Raw genomic sequence first — 14,000 nt, 5'->3', positions numbered from 1 at the left:
CGCTGTTCAGCATGGCGTCGTCTGAGTCGGATCGTAAGCGAAAGGTGCCGGAGGTGGCGGGAGGCAGCGAGGAGGCAGCGGCGGAAGGTGACGACGACGACGACGAGGAGCGCTGGGTCGGTCCGCTCCCGGGAGAGGCCGCGCAGGCGAAAAAGAGGAGAGGTAACGGGAGCCTTTCCTCACTGCCCCTTCTCTGGGGAGATGCTCGGGAAGCGTCCGCCGAGTTGGCCTGGGCCGGCTCCGGAGCAGCCCGGGGTGGGGGCGTACGGGGAGCACGGGAGGAAGGCTGTCGCCTGATGAGGTGTCTCATATTTAAAATGCGGGGGTTGCAGAGGGACCTCGGGGGTGTGGGTGATAGCGGTGAGGCAGCGTGTTCCGGCTCCCTCAGGGAAGGAATTGCTGGATTCCGGCTGCCTGCGCCGTGGCTGCAGCTGCCCCCGGGGGCACTGCCTCGGGGATGTGTTCTGACGTGTGGTATGTACCTGTCCGGCATCTCGCACCTCTCTGGGTATCTGTGTAATGTGCAGTGAGCTTCGTGGTGTACAGCGCAACCTCCTCACTCGAGAGGCAGAGGGGTTAATACAGTTAGGGTGCAACAATCAGAGGCAAAACTAGAAAATCATGTTATTTTAGGTGAGCGAGTTGAACAATGAGTTAGAAAGGTGCTAATCCATTTGGAATTCAACCACAAGACCTGCGTGGCACCTTCAGCCTCTTATCAGCACCATAGGTAAGTTTGGTTTTGGGAGCAAATGAGGTGCAGACGACCTCCCGTTTTCTGGCAGTAGCTTAAATATTGATGTCTTGAATATTTTTTTGGTATATGTTCAGATAGCCAAGGTAATAGTGGGTTTACAAGGGGGCATTTGAATGGTGTAAAGCAGAGTTTGAGCAGCTTCAATCCGTGAAGCAACTGTAAAGTACAAAGCCACAGTGGAAACCCCTTTTGTTATGTTTGCACAAAATTTTAGCGTATTCTCGACAAAAATGAGTAAGTGCAAGCTACTTAAGAGCAAGTAAAGGAGAACAGAAGCTAAATCTATGAAAAAAAATACCGGTTTTTCTTTTTCCTCTGTTTAGTTCTTGAATTTGAACGTGTTTATCTTGAAAATCTACCGTGTGCTTCGATGTATGAACGCAGTTACATGCACAGAGATGTCATTACCCATGTGGCATGTACTAAGTAAGTGTCTTTTTTTCCCACTGTATCTCATTGTCAGATCAGACACATCGTCAGTCATTCATTTAAAGGTCATTCTCCACACAGTGTTAATTATTAATATATAGTATGAATCACTGCCCCAAAATGGTGTGAAATAGCATAATATATGAATATGTGTTTCTTTGCTTTTCTTTTGTAATTGTAGAACAGATTTTATCATAACAGCCAGTCATGATGGACATGTAAAATTCTGGAAAAAAATAGAAGAAGGGATCGAATTTGTTAAACACTTCCGGAGTCACCTGGGTGAGAAGCAACTTTTTCTCTAAAAGATTTCTCTTTTATCCTCTCCTTTGCTCTTAGTTGTTTGAAGATGAAGTGTAAACAAAGATGAGTATGGTTCTGGGATTGATTTACTGTAGTCAGGGATTAAATGATACCTGTCTTCATTCCCCTGTCCTACAATTTTTTTGCAAACTGCAGGAGTGATAAGGTGAAAATAAAATATGTGGGACTCCTCTTTTAATGATCCCTTATATCCTTTCTCCTGCCGGTGGGGAGAATGTCTAGGACACGAAGAAGCTGTCTATTTAAAAATAATCAAACAAGGTACATAACAGCATTCATAAAATCTGTGGAAGTTTAAGAGAAATTTACTTTAAGTTACCATCATCTATTATCCTTGTTTTGTTCTGTTTGGGTTTTGATTTGGTTTGGGTTTTTTTGTCCCCTGCAGTATGCAGGAAAAAAAGGTTATTTTTATTTGGAATTACTGCATCTGTAGAGTAAATTCTGCATCACTGTAGTGATGTAAGCTGAAATGTGATTGAGAATTCAAAAATTTAACCCAATTTTTTAGGGTAATAAGTACACAGAGGAACTCTATATTATGCTAAGCATTAAATAGACTGGACAGAAAACTAGGTTCTCATGGCTATTAAAAATTGTTAAATGTCTGATGGAAAGAAACAGTTTGATATGTATATTGTTACAATAAGAACAATATGTAATAATAGGTAGTAAAGGTACTGTTTCTTTTTAGAAACAATGTTTGGAAAAAATGTTGTGGTGGGCTTTTTATCTTACCAGCTTCTCTTTATATACAAAGCTAAATGTGAAAACAAAGCCCACCAAGCAAAAATAAGTATTGAGCAAAACTTGCAGGCTCAATTGCAGAGTAATTTTTAGTATTATGTGTGTGCACAATAGTATATTTTGTGGAGTTGTGATGAGCACATTATGACATGGTAAAAACAATTATGTTGTTCTCAGTTTTTCTCATCTGAACATTTAGAGTAAAAATATTTGCAATTCTCATCTTTTATTTTTGTGGTAAGTATTACATACCTGATTCTAAACAGTGGTGGGATGATAGGATGCAAATTGTGGTGGGTTTTTTTGGATTTTGTTGTTGGTGGTGGTGGTTTGTTTTTTTTATTAGCCAAGTATTTTTTTAAAGTCAATATGGCAATGTAACAACTGATAAGCAGGATTAAACCTCTCTATCTTTTTCCTGTGGGATATGGAAATGAAGGACACCCCTTTTCCTGTCTCTTAGTACTATGTTAACTTTTTTAACAGGTGTTATTGAGAGTATTGCTGTTAGTTCAGAAGGGGCATTGTTCTGTTCAGTTGGTGATGACAAAGCAATGAAGGTGTTTGATGTAGTCAACTTTGATATGATCAACATGCTGAAACTTGGGTAAGCTCCTTAGTTCATGAAAATGTTTGCTTGGGATTATTATCATTTTGCTAAGAGATAAGATAAAAATTTGGGGTTTTGTGGGTTGTGTTTTTTTCCTCAATGGGGTGAAGCTGAGTAATTATGAGTAAACTCTGAATGGACAGTACATGAGCGGAGTTAAGTCTGTGCCTTTCACAGAATCATACTAAAGGTTCAGGCTGGAAGGAGCTTTTAATTTATAAGTCCAACCCCTCTGCAGTGAGCAGGGACATTTCAATTGGATCAGTGTGGGAAAAAGTCTGTGGAGGCTTAAGGATTCCATGTGCACATCAATATGATTGAATGAAATCGTTTATTAACGATTTGCACTCACTTATATAGAGAAGCCTTGTTTACACAATCATATCATGCAGGTGGCTTTGTATTCCAATTACACATTCCATTCTCACAGAACCACTCTTCTCACATAATTATTTTTCTCTTCTGTTGCCAATTAAGTTACCTCTTTCCCATTAGCTCATTTTTCGAAAACCTGCAACTAGGCCTCAATAACCATTAACCTAATGTAGTCTAAGCTGAAGTAAGTCAGGATTGCTCACAATCTGTATATTTCTGAACTGTTTCCCCAACTGGATCAGGTTGTTGAGCACCCTGTCCAGCCTGACCTTGAGTGTCTCCAGGGATGAGGCTTCCACTGCCTCTCTGAGCAACCTAGGCCAGTGCTTCACCATCTTCATAATAAAAAATTTCTTCCTTCTATCTAGTCTAAATCTATCTCTTTTAGTTCACAACCATTAACCCTTGTCCTGTCACTACAGGCCCTGCTAAAACCCATTTTACCTTAGGGGTACCCTATGAATGCTACATACAGGATTTTCTTATCCTGTGTTCCCTTCTTCAACTGAATTTTTTTCAGCCCTTGTAATCAAGGCCCTCCTCTCCACATATGTTTTTTTCAGAGATAGTTGGATTTTACCTGAAGTTAACTCTTTAATAAAGAAGAGACCAGTATATAGCTGTGATTAAAACATTGTACTGAAATGCCTTTTAAAACGTAATGTTTTTTAGTATTTATTGAGGATATAGTTTCTTTTGGTTTCAAGTTGATCTCGTAACTTGATTCCTATCTAAATTTAACACCACTCCTTCCACTTGTTCTTGCAGCTACTACCCTGGCCAGTGCGAATGGGTATATTGCCCTGGAGATGCCATATCTTCTGTTGCAACATCTGAGAAGAGCACAGGAAAAATATTCATATATGATGGACGAGGAAATAACCAGCCACTTCATGTCTTTGATAAACTCCATACGTCCTCCCTTACTCAGATACGGCTGAACCCTGTCTACAAAGTCGTTGTGTCTTCTGACAAGTCTGGGATGATCGAGTACTGGACTGGTACTCCTCATGAATATAAATTTCCCAAGAATGTGACCTGGGAGTATAAAACAGATACTGATCTGTATGAATTTGCTAAATGCAAGGCTTACCCATCCAGTATAAGTTTCTCACCTGATGGCAAGAAAATGGCCACTCTTGGGTCTGACAGAAAAGTCAGAATTTTCCGTTTTCTGACGGGGAAGCTCATGAGAGTCTTTGATGAATCTCTGAGTGTGAGTTTGGTCTTGCTTCTCTTTTCTTCAGACCTTTTCTCTACTTACTTGAATTTATTTATGATCACATTCACATAGGTTACCATCTGTTCCTTCGGCTGAGCTCCATTGGTCTATTTTTCTTGCAAAAAAGGTTTTCTGATTTCTCTTCCTTGCTTTTTGATTTGCTTTACCCCAGAATTAATTCTTACTGACTTATGTTAGTTATGCAGTGAAACTGAGTTGTTGATGTTCATCTGTGTTTTCATAATAATAGATTTATTACAAGAAAGCAGTAATAGAAAACACCCTTTTCAAATAATACCAAAGTAATTAAATTTGTCATTTCCTAAGAACTTTGTCAGACAGCTACACCCTTTCCTTTCTGAAGTACTAGGCTTAGGCCTAGTACTACGGTATGCCTACTGGTTACTAAAACAGAGAGTGTATTTTATCTAATTTAAGTGTATTATATCTATTTTAATGCTTCAGTTAAGTTTGAATTGAGTAGTCTCACTTGTATTCTGTATTTTGTATGCACACGGATCAGTGTATCCAAAGTAAAAAGTAGTTAATACATTTTTTTTTAATTTTTCTTGTAGATGTTTACAGAACTTCAGCAGATGAGACAGCAACTACCAGACATGGAATTTGGCAGACGTATGGCAGTTGAGCGTGAGCTGGAGAAAGTGGATGCAGTAAGATTAATAAATATAATTTTTGATGAGACTGGACACTTCGTTCTCTATGGAACAATGTTGGGCATTAAGGTCATAAATGTGGAGACTAACAGGTAAGTTCCTGTGACACATATTGAGGTGACACATTTGTTTCAAAGTCTACATTCAGTCAAATTTGTAGTATATTTAAAACTTGGTATGACTGTGAGGGTCTCTCATGTTTGGTTTTCTTTGTTGTTATTATTTGGGGTCCTTTAATTAAATACTCCCATGCTTAGCAGTGAGTCATTGCAGTTTAAAGACTAGTTAAATGAGGAGAAAATATGGCAGGCATATTCATATTAAGAATGCATAATCCATTGCTGAGTACTGGATTAAAGTAAAGTAAATGTGGTCATGAATTTATCTCGTAAGGAGGCTAATTAGTAAGTTATGTAGGAAGTTTGAATAAGAGAAGCTTAAAAAAAATTAGTTAATTATTTTGAGATGGTTTTGGAAATTTGATTTGAGTCTTGTAGTCATTAAGAAGACATGGTTTGACTGTGAGCAGCTCACAGTACTTACAGCTTTTTACATCTTGTACTTCAGATGTGTTCGTATCTTGGGAAAACAAGAGAACATCAGAGTGATGCAACTAGCTTTGTTCCAAGGAGTAGCAAAGAAACATCGTGCTGCAATCACTATAGAGATGAAGGCATCTGAAAATCCTGTTCTCCAGAATATCCAGGCAGATCCAACTGTAATTTGCACGGCTTTTAAAAAAAACAGGTTTTACATGGTATGTGCAGTTTCTGATTGAATAACTCCATTCTTGTATTAATGTTTCCTCTGCCTTATTTTTTTGTCCTTGCACTTTTCCAGTGCTTTTTGTCTTGTGTATTTGCAAGCACAACTATTCCAATCCCTCTATGTTGCCCAGCATATTCTAGAATTTTTTGCTTGAACTAGCTACAAATTGACTAGAAACAGATTTGTAGTCTTTAATTTTTTCACTATTGCTCAAGCAGGTTATGAACTTGGATTTTTTTTGCTGTATAAGTTATAGTTCTCTGAGAAGGGTATATGTTCATGTTCTAGTTCAAAAACATACACTTTTAAGAACATTTAAAAGACCTCACCAGATCTTACACCGATGAAGAAATAGTCATTACCTGAATAAAGTAATTAATAAAAATAGCTTTAGAGCAGCATCAGGGCTTAGTAGGATCAAGTACATTATAGACAACCAGGACGGGAGTCATATTACTGTTAACATTTCAGATCCTAGGTGAAATGCAATGAATAAACCAGACAAGCAGTTCCAGAGTAGTTAATAGTTGATCTGGAACGTGATTACCACAGAGATTACAGATCACTCTGCCTGTTCCTTGTCCTTGAATTTGATCATGTTTTCTGTTGGAGCAAGATAGTATAATTTCTAAAGCTTTGTGTGGTTAGTGTAACATAAATAACAGTATATGCTAGTCTGAACGATTTGACAGGTGAAGAGGAAAGATTAGAGAAAATCTGGAAACATTAATTGCTGTTAAAACATCACTATATGCATGAAGAAAGATTAGTGATTGTCATGTGATGGGTGAGTGTACTACTCACTCAAGTGGATGTTGGCATACTTTATTCTGTTTTCCTGTAAGTACTATAAAAGTATGATTCTGAAATTTCTTCTGTTTTGAATTAAATCTGCTATTTAACTGTAGTATCTTGTTAGTGCAACATTGGAATAAGTGATTTAGTTTGACTTTGTAGTGAAACTAAAAGTTTTGTGATAAAACCTGCCAGTTTTGTCTGAATATAGCACAACACATTGATAGTATCCACTCCTTTTTTAAAGAAAAGATGTGAACTACAGTGGGCTTTCTGTTGAGAAAGGGAGGAAGCTTAAAGATAAAAGATTTATATATAAGTTACTTGGATTTACATGTAGTTGTACTGGAATTTGTGACTGTGGAAATGCTGGTAACATACAATGCTGAAACACAGCAGTAGACTAGGAGTTTTTCCTCTAGTCCTCTAGTGTAGTAGGTTGAATAATCACATTTATGTCTTGGGTGCTGATCAGCATGGAAGATGAGAGAAACCCAAAGCCTGTTAATCTTCTGTTCTTTTGTTCTTCAGTTTACTAAACGTGAACCAGAAGATACGAAGAGTGCAGATTCTGACAGAGATGTATTTAATGAGAAACCTTCTAAAGAAGAGGTCATGGCAGCCACGCAGGCAGAAGGTCCCAAAAGAGTTTCAGACAGTGCCATCATCCACACAAGCATGGGAGATATTCATATCAAGCTTTTTCCTGTTGAGTATGTACTTGGTAGTTTTTCGGTTATTTCAGTTTTTTCTTCCTTCTTTGGTGTTTGATAATAGTATCTAAGACTCGCGTTTCAAGTTAGGAATAGTTCTGTTCTTCCCTGTGTTACTGTCAGTTTCCTGACAGTTTCTTAATACATAAAGCTAGGAACTGGACTCTTGAAAAACACAAAGCAGAGCAGGGTAAAATTAGGTCTAAATAACAGTTGAGGACATAGGTTTGGATTTTTTAAATTATTTTTTCTTTTATTTATTTTCTGGCTCAGGGGATTTAATACTTTCTTTTATTCTTTTTCTAAACAACAGATGTAGTTAGGTCATGGTGCTCTTCTGTGTAGGCTACAAATTAAGGCACTGCTGATTGATCCTGTCTTGAAAAAGAATGATGATGGCAGAAGGGTCTGTGTCAGCCAGAGGACTAGTACAGCTTGCAGCTTCCAAATGTATCCATTGTACCATTTTATCTTATTGTAACTCCTTCAACAGCAACATGAAATTTATGCCAGCATTTATTAGAACTGTGTATATCCAAAACCAGACATATAAGACTTTAATGCATGACAATTGCTATAGCTATTGTGTCAGCATCTCTACTTTGTGGTGCTAATATAAGCAAAGATTTTGTTATGAAACAGTAAATGTAAATATTATATATATTTTATTTCTCCTTGCATCAGGTCCTAGATTCTTGAATTCAGAATTGTAGCACACAGGTTGCAGTAATGCAGTAATGCTACAGCTTTTGCCAGTGAGTGACAGGCCAAGCTACGTTATTTCCTACTTTTTTTTCAGTTCTCATGTCTGTGTGTCACTATATTTGCATGCATAGTATTGCTAGGTGCTACACTGCAATGTTCTGCATACAATTTTAGATTAAAATAGAGTATTACCAGGCCTGGTTAGTGTTAGATTTGTCCTTTCTTGTTGTAGCATTTCCTCACAACTAAACTTTGAATTTTAAGATTAATGTGTTTAAAAAATTAAAGAAGAGCAGATAGGATGTGGCTTTGTGTGCCCTTTAAATATTTGGCCATATGCTCATGGATTAAAGTTGTGAAGGACTATGTACTGCTCAGCAGGAACTGTGGCTATTTTGTCTGTTCCATTAGTTATGCTGTTGGCACTCCGTTTCATGGGATGCCTCAGCACATCACTAAGCCCAAGCAAATGTTTCTTGTCACAGCTGAAGTAACTCCACAGCTGCAGACTCAACTTCGCTTTTTTCTGATTCGCTTGGAAAATATGTGACTCCATAAACCTGCCAATATTGATCTACTTTTCCTACTAATACATTTTATAAAACTAGTGGAAGAGCTATCATGAAGAATTTTCATTTTGGTAGCAAATCTCTTAGAAGTAAAAAAAAACAAGTTACAGAGATGAATGGGTTGCTTGGCTTTTTCCCCTTTTTATTCTGTCAAGAATAATACTTAACCTCTTTGCTCTTCTCCAGACAGTGTTTGTCTAGTTTCAGAGCACAATTGACTTTGCTGACTGCAAGTTCTATAGTTTTACAACAATGTCTTTTTAGATTTTACTACTTGTATGCAAGACTGGACAACTGAAACATATATAACTTAATAGAATTAAAGAGGTAAAAGAGTGAACAGCTTTCTGCTTGTGAAGCATGCTTTCTTTTGTAAATTAACAATATGTAAGTAGAAACCAGGGGAAGGAACATCTAATTGGTGTTGCCTTGAACTAGGCTCAGCAATAAAAACATCCCCGTATTACCAACATTGATCTTGCCTTCCTATGTAGTTGTCCAACTTCATACTCAAGATTTTGCTTCCTGCTGTTGGTTTTGAGGAACTGAGGATTTGATTTCTGTCCTTACTTGATGAAAGCCCCTTCTCCACTGTGCTTAAACACTGCTCAGTACAACAGGATCCTAGACTCAGTTTAAATCTTTATGGCCTTTCCACCACACAAATATTTATTTTAACTTGTATTTCTTGTTACATAATTTTAGGTGCCCCAAAACAGTGGAAAACTTCTGTGTGCACAGCAGAAATGGTTATTACAATGGACACATATTTCACCGTATCATCAAGGTATCTTGTAAAAAGTTACTTTTTTGTTTCTGTAATGTACCTTTGTAGTTAGTCCTCTCTTTTAACCATTTCACCTCTCTTTTGCATGAAGGGTTTCTGGAAAGGCTTCCCCATAAAGTCCAAACACCTCTGAGGTTCTAGACAGCTTGATTACTTGCTGAAGTTGTTTAATTGTTGTTCTGCAACCTGGCAGGAATTTGAAAATTGAGAGAATCATAGAGTGGTTTGGGTTGGAAGGGACCTAAAGATCATCCAAGTTCCAGCCCCCCTGCATAGGCAGGGAAGCCTCCCACTAGATCAAGTGGCTCGACGCCCCATCCAGCCTAGCCTTGAACACTTCCAGGGAGGGGGCATCCACAAGTTCCATGGGAAACCTGTTCCAGCATCTCACCAAATCAAATCAGCAGTCCTTCCTGAATTAAGACGTTGTTTCACATCAGAAGGCATTTTTGTAAGATTTCTTACTTATACTGCACCAGGGGCAAGATACAGCCTAAGTGTTTGCAGAAGGTACAGATAGTCAGGTTTCTGCCCTTCACTTGCAGGAGCAGTGAGTAAACTTGTTTATTCACAAGTACTTGATTATCACTTAAAGAAGCCCTTGATGCATTGTCCCTTATCCACAACATTTTAACTCTCAGATTTTGTCTTAACATAGAATCGTTTTTGCTGGAAAAGACCATTAAGATTATCAAGTCCAGCCTTTAACCAAGCAGTACCAAGTCCACTACTAAACTTTGTCCCTTAGCACCACATCTGCATATCTTATGAACACCTCCAGGGATAGTGGCTGGGCACTTCCCTGGGCAGACAGATCCAGTGCTTGACAACCCTTTCAGTGAAGATATTTTTCCTAATATCCAAGCTAAAGCTAAACCTCCCCTGGTGCAACTTTAGGCTCTTTTCTCACATCACATCCTCTCATCTCATTCCTCCTTTCAGGTACTTGTAGAGAACAGTAATGGCTCCCCTCAGCTGCATTTTCTCCATACTAAACAACCCCAGTTCCCTCCTCACAGGACTTGTTTCCTATACCCCTCACCAGTTTCTTTGCTCTTCTTTGGATGCACCCCAGCACATCAGTATTATTCTTGTAGTGAGTGCCCTAAAACACTCAGTATTGAAGTGTGGTCTCACCAGTGCTGAGTACAGAGGGAACAATCACTTCCCTTCTCCTGCTGGGCATGCTATTTCTGATATGGGCCAGGATGCTGATACCTGATATGGCCTTCTTGGCCACCTGGGCACACTGCTGTCTCATGTTCATCTGTCTTGTCAACCAACACCCCCAGGTCGTTTTCTGTTGGGTAGCCTTACGGCCACTCTCCCACGGGCCTGTAGTGGTGCCTGGGGGTGTTGTGATCCAGGGGCAGCACCCAGCACTTGGCCTTGTTGAACCTCATAAAGTTGGCTTTGGCCCATCAATCCATTCTGTCCAGATCACTCTGTGGAGTCTTCCTACCCTTGGGCAGATCAACAGTCCTGCTAAGCTTACTGAGGCTGCCCTCCCTCCCCTCATACAGGGGATATTATACTGATAAAGATTAAAGAAAACTGGCTGCAGCACTGGTCCCTGGAGAACACCACTTGTGATAGCTGCCAGCTGGTTTTAACTCCATTCACCAGAAATCTCTGGGCATGGCCATAAAGCCAGTATTTTTACTCAACAAAGATGGTACCCATTGAAGCCATGAGCAGCCAGTTTCTCCAGGAAAATGCATTGGGAAATGGTGTGAAAGGCTTTACAGAAGTCCATGTAAACAACATCTGCAGCTTTTCCCTCATCCACTAAGTGGGCCACCTTGTCAAGCAGCTGTCATCCTTCATAAACCCTTGTTGGCTGGGCCCAGATGCCTTGTTGTCCTGTATGTGTCATATGATGATACTCAGATGATCTGCTCCATAACTTTCCCCAGCACTGAGGTCAGACTGACAGGCATGCAGTTCCATAGGTCCTTGTCCACACCCTTGTAGGCAGCTGTCACATATCCTAGTCTCCAGCTCACTGTGACCTCCCCAGTCAGCCAAGACTACTGATAGATGATGGAAGATGGCTGGGTGAGTACTTCTGCCAGCCCCCTTGGTACCCTTGGATAAATCCCATCTGGATCCATAGAAGTGTGTGTGTCCAGATGGTGCAGTATGTCACTGACCATGCTAGATTATGGGGGCTTTATTCTGTTCCCTGTCTTTAGCTCAGGGGACTGAATACCCAGAGAACACCTGGTCCTACTCCTAAAGACTGAGGCAGAGGCCTGAAGTACTGCAACCTTTTCTTCATCCATCACTGTGTTTCCTCTCACATCCAATAAAGGATGGACATTCCCCTTAGCTCTCCTTTTGTACCTAATGTATTTCTGCAAACATTTCTCATTGTCTTTCACAGCAGTAGCCATCAGGTTCTACTTGGGCTTTGGCTCTTCTGGTTTTTCTCCCAGTCTAGCCTAATGATGTCTTTGTAGTCCACCTGAGGTGCCTACCCTTGTTTCCAAACTCTTCTCTTTTCCACCCCGAGTTCCAGCCAAAGCTCTCTGTTAAACCAGGGTGCTCTTCATCCCCACTGGCTCATCTTTTGGCACACGGGAACAGAATGTTCCTGTGATTTTATGAGTTCCTTCTTAAACTCTTGAACAAGAGTCAATCTTTCCTGTACTACTCCTTTGCCCTTCAGAACTGTTTCCCAAGGGACCCTCTCACCCAGTTTCCTAAACAAAGTGCCCTCTGGAAGCCCATGGTAGCAGTTCTGACCCCACATCTTCTCCAAGAATTGAAAATTATATAATTTCATTATCACTATACCCAAGACTGCCTCCAACCATCACCTGCAAAATTTTGTTGAAACATTTGAAGGAAGTTTGAAAAATGTCACCTGACATAAAACATTTTTGCTTATTCTATGTGATGATGTAATAACATCTAATTTCTATATAGGGTTTCATGATTCAGACTGGTGACCCAACTGGTACAGGAATGGGAGGTGAAAGTATTTGGGGAGGAGAATTTGAAGATGAGTTTCATTCAACTTTACGACATGACAGGCCTTACACACTCAGCATGGCCAATGCAGGACCAAATACCAATGGCTCCCAGTTTTTTATAACAGTAGTGCCAACTGTAAGTACATTAAAAGCTTGATTTAAGGCCTGAAATTGTAACTACATAGTAAATTTTGTTTTGATGGAACAAAGTACACACTAGTCATGTCAAAATAGCCCTCTTACTAGCAAATGCTGAACACAACAAAAATGTATTCTGTGTAGGCTTCACTTAAGCACTCCTTAGAGAAATTAGAAAGTATCTTTGTCACTTGTGATCAAGAGGTTTTGCCTTTAATTAGAGTAAGGGTGACATCAAATGCTTGGTAAATCAGACACGTTTATAATTGTGTTTTGTGAGGGTATTTTATGTTGATACACTGGTTTAAATTCAATGGAATATATATAAAACCCAAATCCTTAAAGGTAACAGAGAAGTTAATTCCTGTAACACTTATTTCAAACTCATGTCTTTTTTTTTTAAAGCTCTTATCTACCATAATTTTAAAACTTAAGTTAAATCAGTGCATATATTCAGATTTGTAACTGGACATACTGTATGAATATGACATAGAATCAAGTAGTATTCTAATACACTAACAAGTTGGCTTTGAAAATAACATCAGATAGACCAAAACAGCATTTCTATGAACTTTCTGAATACACTTTAACATAAAATATGAAATGCTACTGTATATTCCATATGCCTCTGGAAAAGTTTAAGAAAATGATAGAAAATATGAGTTTAAATAGATGAGTATATATTAGTCACACATTAAATTTACTTGCATCACAATATGTACATGGTGTTAAGTTTCACAGTTAACATAAAATGTATACATGTTCACTTATTCTAGGCCAGTCCCTCTCTACTGTCTATTTTAATATGCTTTTTCTTTCTCCTTGTGTGCCCTCAAATAGCCATGGTTAGACAACAAGCACAGCGTGTTTGGACGGGTGACTAAAGGAATGGAAGTTGTTCAGAGAATCTCAAATGTAAAAGTCAATCCCAAAACTGACAAACCCTATGAAGATATTAGCATCATTAATATCACAGTCAAGTAAGCCAGCAGGTGGAAGATTCCAACTTAAGCAGAAAAAATTCATCATGGTGGGACCCAGAGAGTAACCTAAAAAGAACAGAAACTGATAATTCCCAGATAAATGCCAGAGCAGTCATCAATTCTACTATTTTTTATGTACCTGAAGTGCCCAAGTCTGTATTTCTGGTAACTCTGTATTTTAAAGTAAAAACATCCCCATGTTTCTTAGGAAGTCTTCTGTTTTTTTATTTTTTGCTTCGCTGTTATGCAAAACTGAAGAGTGTCATGTGTCATGATAACCTTCTTTAAAAAGTCAGGGCATAGTTTGTAACTTTTTCATATTTATATGTATCTTTCATATCTACTTAATCCTTTTCACAGTACTAAGTAAACTCATCAAAAATCAAAATCATAGAATAGTTTTGGTTGAAAGAGACCTTTTAAAGG

The 14,000-nt window shown here is 38.9% G+C and overlaps 1 protein-coding gene across 1 annotated transcript; it reads left to right on the top strand.

The window, feature by feature from the left end:
• The first annotated feature begins 5 nt into the window (after window positions 1-5).
• On the top strand, window positions 6-13,781 carry PPWD1 (peptidylprolyl isomerase domain and WD repeat containing 1). The gene is made up of 11 exons (XM_030466727.1): window positions 6-162; window positions 1,081-1,183; window positions 1,368-1,468; window positions 2,744-2,864; window positions 4,011-4,458; window positions 5,040-5,230; window positions 5,706-5,895; window positions 7,233-7,414; window positions 9,394-9,475; window positions 12,407-12,589; window positions 13,432-13,781. The coding sequence occupies exons 1-11, from the start codon at window positions 12-14 to the stop codon at window positions 13,573-13,575; spliced, it is 1,896 nt and encodes a 631-aa protein (XP_030322587.1). The 5' UTR covers window positions 6-11; the 3' UTR covers window positions 13,576-13,781.
• The last annotated feature ends 219 nt before the right edge of the window (window positions 13,782-14,000 follow it).

This window comes from Calypte anna, chromosome Z, assembly GCF_003957555.1.
Source record: "Calypte anna isolate BGI_N300 chromosome Z, bCalAnn1_v1.p, whole genome shotgun sequence".
NCBI classification, from domain to species: Eukaryota; Metazoa; Chordata; class Aves; order Apodiformes; family Trochilidae; genus Calypte; species Calypte anna.
Note: the sequence above shows the minus strand (reverse complement) of the source record. Positions and strands in the feature narration are given on the sequence as shown.